The sequence below is a fragment of the Cetorhinus maximus genome, chromosome 1 (assembly GCF_964194155.1).
Source record: "Cetorhinus maximus chromosome 1, sCetMax3.hap1.1, whole genome shotgun sequence".
Classification (NCBI taxonomy): Eukaryota; Metazoa; Chordata; class Chondrichthyes; order Lamniformes; family Cetorhinidae; genus Cetorhinus; species Cetorhinus maximus.
Window position 1 is genome coordinate 111,502,620 of NC_135879.1, and position 12,172 is coordinate 111,514,791.

A 12,172-nucleotide genomic window follows, 5' to 3' on the forward strand; every position below is an offset into this window, starting at 1 on the left:
TCATCCTCCTATGCTCCCGGCCTCCTCCGCCTCCAACCCCGTCTCCAAGGTGCTGGGAAAGTCCAACCCATTGACTCTTGCGTACTGGAGATGATCTCCAAGTTTATTCCTGATAATTCATTCCATTATTATTTTACATTGTTTTTATGTAAAATATTTGGGTCGGCAGTTATCCAAATCTGATTTGTCACATTCCCGGAAAATGGATTCCTTTTTAGCCTGTCTCCAAACTACCATCTCACACCATCTCACCACTACCCTTCCCCCCACCCCCGCCAACATAATGCCAGCAACCTCTGCTCCACGGTCTTCTGCACCATAAATAAAAACAGAAAATGCTGGAAATACCATGCAGCAGCTGGAGGTAAAGAAACAAAGTCGACGACTTTTTGTCAGAACGTTTCTCTTTCCACAGATGCTGGGCATTTCCAGCATTTTCTGTTTTTATTTCAGATTTTCAGCATCCGCAGTATTTTGCTTTGGACTCCCCTCCCATGATGTCAATGCCTGACAAATCTCCTTTATGCTGAACTGTATTTGCAAATCAGTGTTCTTACCTCATCGTGTAAAATTACTTCACAACGCAACCACGCTTGTGTGTTGTTGATCAGTTGTGTTTTTATTTGTGTCATGCTAAGTTTTTTTTTGAAAAGACATACTTTTCAATACCGTTTATGTTTCTACTTCCCTTTTAGGAGAGGCTGTGACAAATTTGATTTTCAGCGAATGCATTTCTCATCTCACTTAAAACCAAGCGCCAGTTCCAAGGTGGAAGAGTTTTTGTCCCTCTTGGTCAGGTTATATAAAGATAGATTATATAAATCACTCTTAGCACAAAGGTGCGAAATAAAACTGCTACAATCAGCTGGGAAAGGAGGAAAGCTATTTTACTCAGCAATGCTTTGGTAAATTACCCACAATATATTAAGAAGCATAGAAATTTACAGAAGCTTCCTAGTTTCAGAGTATCGGCCGACACTATCTTCCATTTCCAATGTAAATACGGTTGGGGTGATACTTTCACAGATTTGAAAGTGTCTCAATTTTTGTTGATTTTCTTTAACAACTTACGTTTTTATATTATTGTTGGCAGCCTTGTTTGTCAATGTGTCTATAAAATCGCCTTTATAAGAGATCATTGCCAACCTATTTCTGTTTGCAAACACGCTGAGTTTAATTATATGACAAGACATCATTCTGTCACTTGGGCACGACACCACCCTTGGAAAAATGACGCGCGATTCTTGTAGCTCCATTCTCCAAACAAAAGAATGCCTTCTACAATTCATTCAATTGTTTAGGGAATGACAACACCCCACTAAAGAATGCAGTTTCACACCTAAAACGTTGCGAATTTACATGGGTGAGGAATTATCTTGCCAATAATCTCACAGAATTGTGCCTACGAAGTGGTTCGTGCCAGTCGACTTTTCTGTTGCTGCTAAAACTCAGTTATTTTGGGGAGGGCTTCGCCTGTTCCAGCAGCGTCAGGTAGGGTGGGGGGGGGGGATAAACAGCAGAGAAAGAGACATAACAGTTGATTACTATTTGAGTAATGAACGATATTCGTGCCAATCACGTTAGGACCCGATTGAGGATCTGGGACTCTCCTCTTCATTCATTCCATTGTTGCCCGCGCCGCGTCTCCGCCGTATGCTAATGACCGGCGTGCCGGATCCAATGGGACAGGCGGGCGGGGAAAGGGGCGGGGCTAGCGGCCTGGCTACATTAGCTTGTGCCCGAACGCGCTGAATGTTGCAACGTTTGTGAGTGTGGAAGGGTGGCGGAGGCGAGCTTCTAGCATTAGCGGCAGCTCGCAGGCAGCATGTGAGAGGGACACACACAACACCGGGCTTCTGCTACTTCCAATTCTCTCTTTTAACATCCAAACCAAGCAACCATCCGTCGCACGACTGGTGCAACTAGAAAGAGGTGCTGAGAGTGCAAGAATGCAAACATTTGTTTCACTGCCCACCTACCTTCAGGTCTTTTGGGCAAAGCGAAGATAAGAGATTTTTTTTAAAAAACTGGCCTCAATCAGTCCTGGAGGGACAGAAAAAGACTCCTTGTTTGTTTACTTGCGATCTGGACTTAAAAGAACAAAAAGGGCAGGTTGTCAAGACTTTCAGCAATTACATGCACATTAATAGTCAGTTTTTCTCGTGTGTTTGAATCAGGACGTGCCTGATCTCTTCCCCCCACATCCTCAGTGATTCTCATGACTGTCAATAATGACAGCCTGATGGATGCTTGAAAGGAAATCAATATCTGGCGTTGTATGCGGCGCTGTCTGTTGAATCATCTGGGCTGTTGTGGTCGAACAATCCGAAGCTATTCGCTGACAAGATAATTCATTTGGTTTGGTCGCGTTTTTTTTGTGAAAATCCGGAACCTCTTATGGTGGCGATAAAGAAGGCGCTGTTGATACGTGTTATTGTCTGGGAACTGGTCTGTGAGTTTGCAGGGATTGTAGCGATCGCCGCTTCGAAAATCTCCGCACACACCAACACCCTGGCATCGGGACAGAGAAAAGAAAGTTGGGAGAGCAGATCGGTCGCACTTGGAGGGCAGATTTGAAACGAACAACTCGCATTTATTCACCTTCGGGCTCCTTTTTAAGCTTTCCGTGTTTATTGTTTTTAAAGAAACGAAAGTTTACCCCCACCCCCCTCCCCCGCCCCCCTCCCAAAAGCAGCGATGAGTGCGTTTGGATTCCGGAGGGTTTTCTGTTGCTTTCTCCTGGTGATCGGGACGAACACTTGGCGAGAAGTTGCTGGCCAAGTTTGCCCGAATCACTGTACCTGTGCTGGGACAGCAGTAGATTGTCACGGTCTGGGACTGCGCTCGGTTCCCAAGAGCATCCCCAGGAACACCGAGAGACTGTGAGTACAAACTCATTCCTCACCTCTGTTTCCTAGATAGATCGCAATTTTAAAAAAAAAATTCTTTATAGCTGGCATACTACATTCCGTGAACCCCCATTAATGAAACAGTCTGCAAGCAGCACTCGAAGCAGTGAATCGTTTCCTGGCCATCCCCCATAGTGTTTCATTCAGTACGATGCAGGACCTCTGGCCATTTCACCGTGTGCAAGTAACTCGGGCTCATGCCTCACGTTTAATACAGGAGATTAGAGGAAGGACCTGCATTGCTCCTTGAAACCGGCAGTTTAAAAATCTGCGATAACGATCTTAACTAAAAAGCTTCATTTCTGCATGTGGTTGAAATGCTCTCATTGCACGGGTGACAGGTTTGAAGAGAGGGGTACCGCAAGAGGGGCTTCGAACCAGCCTTTTGGGAGTAGACGGGAACTGGTTGCATAGAGAGGGGGGCTGATAATGAGCAGGTCTGTTTGACCCAGCCTCAAACATCTGGGAGAAGTGTAAGAATGGGAGTCAGATACAATGCCGAAATCACTTTGAATGCACACTTAATACTTGCTGACCGTCAAGCTCTGTAGAATAACACATCAATGGGGAAAGATTCTGATCATTTCCCCTAGTTTCGCCTTATTACACATTTGGCTGAAGTGTTCACCCATAACGGTATAATTTTAATTGCTAAACTCTGGAAGGACGTATTCCTACATAGCGGTCAACCGGAATATGAACTTACTAGGGACCGTGAGTTTCTTGGACATTCGAACATGTCTCGGCTATTTTTTTAATGCAAGATCAGGAAAGATTTCACAACTGTTACGAAAATAAAATATATTGTAGAGGTAGTCCTGCTCTTCTTACAGCAGCTCACCCCTCCAAACACCCCCCCACCCCAATAGCTGAGCGTATTTCGCTTTGAATATAAGATGGATAGGGCAGTTTTTTAGCTGTTCGTTCTGTGCAAGTGCATGAAATCTTGGAGTGGGTTTGAAAGAATTGTGCCCTTATTGAGCTTAGTTGGCGAGTGTATAAGTGGTCTCAGATGCTTGATGGGATTAGATTTCAAGAGCTTGCTGTGCTGTCAAAGTCTACATTTGCAAGCAGTGTAGAGACGCACACACTTTTCTATCAATACTGATTCCTTTTTGAAATATGTATGCCAGTGAAGTTTTCTGCATTTCGTGTGTCGCACCTTTCACCTTTTAAAAAAAAATTAAGCAGTGGCACCAAAACTTCCCAAAATAAAAGTTTATTTTAGATATTTATTTTGGTGTCTCAGAAATGCACAGACTGCAGCAAACGGCAACACTTTTTATTTGGCGAACATCGGTAACAGTTTAACATCCTCCCTGCGTTTTCCCTGTCGTGGAAATTCAGAATCAAGATTCATCGGTCCCCCGCCTTCGAAATGCTCCTTAAAGCCTATTTCTCTGACTGCTTCTCCGGCCCCTGCCCCTAATCTCTTAATTTCCCCCCACCCACCCTTGGTGAGGCAATTGTTGATCACAAATGTGAACGGTCTTGCTTACGGGTTCTTCGCGTTGTTGATAGAAGGAACAGTATCTCTTCAACCGTGTTCAATATTCTGTGGTCGTTAATTATTTATTGGTTCCTCTCTTTAATTTCCTTGTAGAAACATAGTAAGGAATGGCTTGCTGGGATTTAATTCCCAAACATTCACCCCCTTTTCAAGGTGGGGGGAAGGGGGCACGCACTGCACTTATAAACGTTCCAGGCGGGTTTAAAAATGTCACTGAGTGAAATATCAATAACTGGATGTAGATTTGACCACTTGGGCATGCTTCAGGGAATGATAATGAGTCTATCATATTGCCTCTCCTTGCTTCACTGTCAAACACTTTAACATTGTTTCCTTTCAGGGATTTGAATGGGAACAACATCACCAGAATCACCAAATCAGCTTTTTCAGGATTGAGACACATGCGAGTTCTGTAAGTCCAGACCTTTCTGTCGCACAATCTACCAATGCATTTCTGCTGCTATTTATTTCCAACTGTTCAGCTTGTGTCACTTTTTTTTAAATGACAGTTTGATATTTCATGTTACCCTCTGTGAATGAAATGCAGGAATAAGATGTCATCTGAATGAGCACAAGACAGAGTCAACAGTGACTATGTACCACAGATCTAGACCTCTTAATGTTCCTCTCCCACTTGATTATTGACATTCCATTTTCTGCAGGAAAATGTGATTCGTTTTAGAAGTTAGAAACTGAAGCACTGGCTATAACTTCTATGATGCCATGGGATATTTTGTCCAACACCTAGCCAATGGTCCAAGCTGCTTGCTGTTTTGACGTTTAATAGCAGTGTGACAGTGCACTTGGCAAACTCCACTGGGCCATACTGAGCCTGTATTTAACATTTTTGCTTCACTTGTTAGTTGTGAATGGATGATAGTATTCACCAGTCTTCCAAAATTGGCTCAACCAAATGCTACTCATTGAGTAGCCACATTGACACAGCCAGTGTCATCAAATGTGAAAAATCTCAAAAGTCGGAACAGGATTCTCACATAAATCATAAACAACAATATTACTCCTTTTTAACAAATATTTCTATATTTAAACATGCATATGTTTCTTTTTACAAATGCTTTGTACATTGCCCCAATTGAAATATATTAAGAACATTATTATAGAAAGCACTGCTCACAATTTATACTCTTAACTGTTGGTTGACTTGTCATTCTGTAACAATGTGGACACTCACTTAACATAAACACTGCTCATAAAAATAAAAATAAACACTACTCATTCAGCCTACCTCTGTTTTTCTATTTCTACGACTTAAAGGTGCTCTGTTATTGGTAAATGTATTTTTTCACATTTCTTCCGGTTTGCCATTGGCCTAGAAACCAAACTCTAAATCATATTTCCAAGAATGTTGATTTAAATATATTTTTAATGGTAAAATGCCTTCCCCCCCCCCTCCCCCACCCATACTTACTTTCTGCGCTGCACATGTAGCTGGATGGGTTTCAGGTGTCAGTATCAGGCAGAGCAAATTGGATGTGAAATCTCAAACTCGAGTACGATATGCTGTGAATAAAGACAAGCCAGCCCACAGTCTGCTGTTTATGTTTGAAATACATTCATTTGGGGTGTTAATGGCTGTCTGCTTGTTCGTTACATTAAGATGCCATGGCTTCAATTTTCTGTCCTCTGCTTCACAGGCAGCTCATGGAAAACCAAATAACCACCATTGAGAGGGGAGCCTTTCAGGATCTGAAGGAGCTGGAAAGACTGTAAGTATTGTCAGTAGCTGAACCTCACAAGGCGACTTCCCAGTAAACTAAGAATTCAAATTTGGTCATTAACCAGAAAGAAATCAAATACAGGGAATGAACAGAATATATTTCTCACTTTATAATCTTACAGGTTTATGAGTTTTTTGCTTCAGCTTGTCTCTTATTTTGTTCCTGGGTTCTTCCAGTATCTCAGGTGTTGCAATATTATATTATTTAGAATGGAATTAGTCCAACAAAAAGTGTTAATAAATGTGATATGTTCAGTTTTTAACTTATTAAAAATACTTTTTCATATTTAGTTGTTTAGAAAAACTTCAAACAGATTTTTTGATATGAACTATTTGAGTACCAGTTTGTTCATGTTACATAGATATGTGCGTGCATAAAGTGCAGATTCAGAAAATCAACTCTCTTTTATATATACGGAATACTTAACTTGGTGGCCTTCCACAGTCTAAGTCAGGGGAACCCTTTTTCTTAGATAAAAGCAAAATACTGCGGATGCTGGAAATCTGAAACAAAAACAAAAATAGCTGGAAAAACTCAGCAGGTTTGACAGTATCTGTGGAGAGGAAGACAGTTAACGTTTCAAGTCTGTATGACTCTTCTTCAGAACTGAAGACAGAGTTAACGTTTCAAGTCCGTATGACTCTTCTTCAGAACTGAAGACAGAGTTAACGTTTCAAGTCCGTATGACTCTTCTTCAGAACTGAAAACAGAGTTAACGTTTCAAATCCGTATGGCTCTTCATCAGAACTGAAGACAGAGTTAACGTTTCAAGTCCGTATGACTCTTCATCAGAACTGAAGACAGATTTAACGTTTCGATCCGTATGACTTACGGACTTGAAACGTTAACTCTGTCTTCCTCTCCACAGATGCTGTCAGACCTGCTGAGTTTTTCCAGCTAATTTTGTTTTTGAACCCTTTTCTTATCAAGGGCCACTCACACATAGACTAAATCAGTCGCGGGCCGCACACACATTAAAACCAACTTAATTTTTAAAAGAGAGAGTACAGAAATGTTCAACTCACCCACTACTTTAATGCGATGGCTGAGTTTCCTTTTCCTTAATGAGCAGCATAGCTTCTGTGTCTCAATCAGAGCATTCCTGAAATTCAGCTCAACCTATTGCTTGTTTTCCCTTCCCATCCTCTCTCTCTCTCTCTCTCTCTCCTTTCCCACTTTGCCTGTGTCTCTCTCTCTCTTTCTCCCCTTTACTACTCTGCCTCAAACCCCAAACCAGCCCAGGGTAGTGACTCAATAACCCAAGGCTCTGGCCATCTCCCAGTCCCAGGCTACACCTGGGCTTGGGCCTCTTCCTCAGTCTGCAGGGGCTGAGCCCCTGTCCTGGGACACAAATGAAGCTAGGAGGGGGAGTGGGGGTGAGCCGTCAATGGAGCCAGGTATCCTGCTCCCTTTCTCCCTTGCCCCGTGTTACTCATGCTTCATTACCTATACGGCAGCTGGCAGCTTCCCGACCCCGCCCTGCAGTCCTGCTGCTAGATCACGGGCCTTGCTCTCTCCCTACAGCTTGGGCCTCTGGTGGCTGTGGCCGAGGCTCAGGCATCAGAATGTGGTGGCGTCAGGCCCAGAGTGGCCGGTTGGGCCAGATTTTGAAATACCCCTGCGGACTGGATGAAAAAGTGCAACAGGCCGGATCCGGGCCCAGGCCAGGGGTTCTCTATCCTGGTCTAAGTCCTAAACTCTGGAATATCCTTGCTCAGTCACCCTGCCTCCCTCTCAATTTAACATGCTCCTTAAAACCTGTGCCTTTGACCAAGTTTTGGTTACATGTTGTAAGATGTCCTGGCTTAATATGAATTTTCTTTGATCTGATAACAGTCTTGTAAAGCAGCTTGGATCATTTTACTATGTGACATGTGCTATGTAAATAAGAGCTGTGAAGAGGAAAGCACAGATCTATACAATGGGCAGAATTTTGCTGTCGGCGAGCAGGGGGTGGGGCCCGTTCGCCGATGCGTAAAATGACGCGGGATGACGTTGGGGGGAGCCCCCGACATCACCCCGCCCCATTTAAATTTTCAGGAAGGTGGGGGCGCAGCCAAATCAGCTGCGGGCCACTTGAGGCCATTGACAGAATCATTTAAACAATTAAAGGACCTGCCTGTCCAACCTTCCTGGGCAGGCCAGGAGTCCCGGCGGCAAATAGAGAAAACATGAAACCTCATCCACTGGCGGGATGAGGTTTCATGCAGGGTTTAAAACAGTTTAATAAAGTTTTATTGTAATTTATGAACATGTCCCATCTCATGTATCAGCAATTTCCCTGAGGCAGCACTTAGCCTCAGGGAGATGTGCGCTCTTTCGTGCGCATGTGCAAATGAGCGCACTCACACTTTTGGGGAATCACCCCCTCACCACCACCACCCGCACAGGAAGCACATAGCGCTTCCCAGCGGACGTCATGCTGGGCGGGCCTTAATTGGCCCGCACACGTAAAATGGCAGTGGGGCCCGCTTCTCTGGCAGGGATCGGCTCCCCGCCCGCCTGAGATTGGGTTGGGTCAGCCCGCCCGACAGGCAGAAAATTCTGCCCAATGCTTCACACTTTGAAATTTTCCCTGATTTAAAAAAGTACAAGAAATTGTGGGCGGAATCTTGTTGCAGCAACAAGTGTCCCGACGGTGGGACCACAAGTGAGCGGGTCTTCCACACAATCATGCCGCGACTGCCCAAGTAACTGTGCGCAATTGAGGGGCTCAGCCAATGGTGCAGGGGGGAAGGCAGGAAGTCACCATCCTCTCATTACCTCCCAGGGTCAAAGGTCCTAGCGCCATATTTAAACGGCATCTTTTCCCTTCAAGCAAGCAGCATCATTCTGCCTACCTGAGAGGAGGATATTGAAACTGAATTGCTGTCACCCCTTTTCCACTGCCACATTTGGATCCCTGGAGCTGCAAGTCATCACCTATCACTCTCTCTTAGTCACCTTTTACCTTCCCTCCCATCACCCTTGACCCTCCCTCCATCACTCTAGCCCTGACTTCTGTGATCCTTGAGTCACCCACCATTATCCTTGATTAAGCTGGTCCCCAGCACCATGGACCTGCACCCTCCTCCTCACCCTCGACCTGCCAAACATCATCCTTGACCGTTCCTCTATCACACTAGACCTACACTGGGTTAGTCTTTACACTTCCAGCCTCACCATTGATCTGCCCTCAAGCACCCTTGATCTCCCCTTTATCATACTCGAACTGCCTTTGGCAGAGATTGATCTTCCCTCTGTCATCCAGCTCCCTTCATCTGTCCCCCACGATCCTTCATAGGGCTGCCAGGACCCAACCTCCCTCCCTTGGGCAGCCATGCCATGACCTCCTGGGAGAGATGCTGCCCGAGCTCAATACAAAGCTCTGTCATCTCTCCCCTGGTCCAACAAAGTCCCCATCTTAGAAAAGTAGCTTTTATTCACTCCAAATCCACCTCACCTACTAGATGCCACCTTTAAGCAGTCGTGAATGGAAAGCACGTATTTCTCGTTTGCTGCCGACTTAATAGCAAAGGTACAATTTAACCTGCTGGTCATGTGTTTTAATGAGTATGCATGACATACTAATGCATTAAAAATTGATTCCCACCACTTGCTGTCAGGAACCACAATTTGTCTTTAATCTGCTGCCATTTTACTTCTCAACATTCATCCTGGCTTTGGGCAACTGACATTTTGCCTCCTGCACCATTAACTGACCCCACCTGGCTCACTTCCTGCTCCTGGGAGCTTCACTAGATTCCCCCCCTTTTTATGGTCATAATTTAAAGGCTAACATTTCAAGCTACATAGTAAAATTGGTGTACAGAACAATAGTACAGAGGACCCTGTATTTTCACTGTGCCCCTTACCTGAATCTATATTAAAAATCTAGATCTCCCATGGCATTGCTTATGTGTAAGTTTCAGGCATGGAGTGAGTGTAGGGTTCTATACGTGTCACATTTACAGACCTGGCATCACTGTTTTATTTCTCATGGGGCAGGATTTTTAGAGCAGTGGGCGGGCACGATCGGTGGGCCTGGGAGCTGCCAGGGAACGGTCCGTCGTCTGTGATTGACTCCCGACCGCGATTTCATGCTGGCTGGCCAATTAATGCTCAGCGCTGCCGGGGTGGGGGCGGGAGGAGGGTGGGTGCTGACATAAACGCGGCGCGGGCGACCGCTGAATGAAAGCCCCCTGAAGGCAGAGAGCTGCCTCAGGGAGCTGAAGACTTTAAAACCTATGAATGAAGTGTTTAAAATCTAGAAAAAAATGTCCATGCACCACAATCAGTCACCTAAACATATGCATGATGAAAATTCTGTCCATACATTTTTACGTTTTTCACTTAATTACAGAAACCTCATCCCGCCCTTGGATGAGGTTTCATCAAAAATGCTAAGGTCACCTGGCAGATTCACCTGTCCGCCAACCCATAAGGTTGGACTGACCACAAAAAATCGGAGACAATTGGAACTTTAACAACTTTAATTGTCGGCGGGTGCGCTTCTGACTTTTGCGCACTCACGCCGATCGAAATATCACACGAGCGCGGGATGATGTCGGGACGCTCACCCAACGTCATCTCGCGCGATTTCACGTCCGATTGAGTCGGTTGCACGCCCGCATGCTGACCTAAAAATTCTGCCCATAAGGTCTTATACTTGGCTCTGAAACTGTTTATTCATCCGTCGATGCAATGGTGAGGAATGACACCACTCAAGGGCACACTCCGAGCCAGTGTGAAGGTTGAATTGGATTGACTCAATTGGTGTTTCTTATGGAGAGCCTTGTGCTTTCTGGATGGGGATCATTTGGGACTCAGAGATGGCTTCACTACTTCTGTCTCTTTGCATATCTTTCTTTGTTACTTCCTGTGCCTCTGTTGCTTTCTGATTTTTTTCCTTACTGGAACTAGAATCACAAGAATCTTGGGGCTGGAACTGAAAGAGGATAAGGCACCAGGCGGAAAGTTGTGGGAGGGAGCAAATGGGAAAGCATGAAATGGGCGAAGTTTGCAGTGACAAGTAGGGAGGGGAGCAAAAATGTGCCTTTATACAACACCTTAATGTGTATCTCAGAAACATAGGCAAACACAGTGGACATTTTGTGCTACAAAGAGCAATGAGATGAAGGGTCTGTTAGCTTGCTTTTAGTGATGACAGTTGAGGTGGAATATTTTTCATAACAGGAATTGCTAGCATCTATCTAAACTACTGGAACAGGCAAACTTGAGCTGTTGACACCTTATCCACAAGGCAATGGTACCTCAGTATTTCACTGAAGCCCTAAATTGAGACATGAACCCATAATCTTTTGACCTGGAACCAGTAGTACTACCAAATGAGTCAAGTTAATGAAGTTGTCAGCCGAGGCATGAGTTGTTCCTGTTTTTGTTTAGGTATTGGGGTTGACAGTGGAGCATAAGAGCATATGTGGGTCTGGCACAGTTAATATGGAAGAGTGTCTGCATAATCAAAGCTGTTGCTTTTGCCCAGGAGGGGTAGAATGATTCACTCAGATTGAAGGGTGAAATGGGAATATCTATTTATATTTGTGATTTACTGAATGTATTATATATAAATTATGTGATCATTTTTACTTTTAAGTGGCAAGGGCAAAGAACTCTTTTGCAACTGAAAATAGGTGTACAGTTTTTCCCAGCTATGTGATGGGAATATGGACCAATCAGCTAGAAAGAAGGAAAAACTTGCATTTATATATTGCCTTTCACTTGCTTCACAGCTAATTGAATACTTTAATAGTTGCTGTTGTAATGTAAGAAACCTGACAGCCGCTTAGGTTCTACGAACAACAATTAAATAATGACCAGACGAGCTGTTTTTTATAGTGATGTTTAAGGGACAAATATTGGCCAGGACAATGTTTCATGCTCACTGCAAACATACATTCTACATGTGTACATTGCTACTGACACCCAGGAGAAACTTTCAATAGGATTCTTCATCCCCCACCCAAAATTCATCAATGGCCTTGAGAAGTGATATAAATGGCTCTTCCAGGTTTATG

The 12,172-nt window shown here is 44.3% G+C and overlaps 1 protein-coding gene across 3 annotated transcripts in view; it reads left to right on the forward strand.

Annotated features, from left to right (window-relative positions):
* The first annotated feature begins 2,295 nt into the window (after window positions 1–2,295).
* The window catches only part of slit2 (slit homolog 2 (Drosophila)), a 513,947-nt gene continuing 504,070 nt past the window's right edge, over window positions 2,296–12,172 (forward strand). For all 3 annotated transcript variants that reach the window (XM_078545575.1, XM_078545584.1, XM_078545594.1), the window contains exons 1-3: window positions 2,296–2,882; window positions 4,760–4,831; window positions 6,075–6,146. In XM_078545575.1, coding sequence (XP_078401701.1) covers window positions 2,698–2,882; window positions 4,760–4,831; window positions 6,075–6,146 — 329 coding nt within the window. In that variant the 5' untranslated portion in view covers window positions 2,296–2,697. The remainder of the gene's footprint in view (window positions 2,883–4,759; window positions 4,832–6,074; window positions 6,147–12,172) is intronic.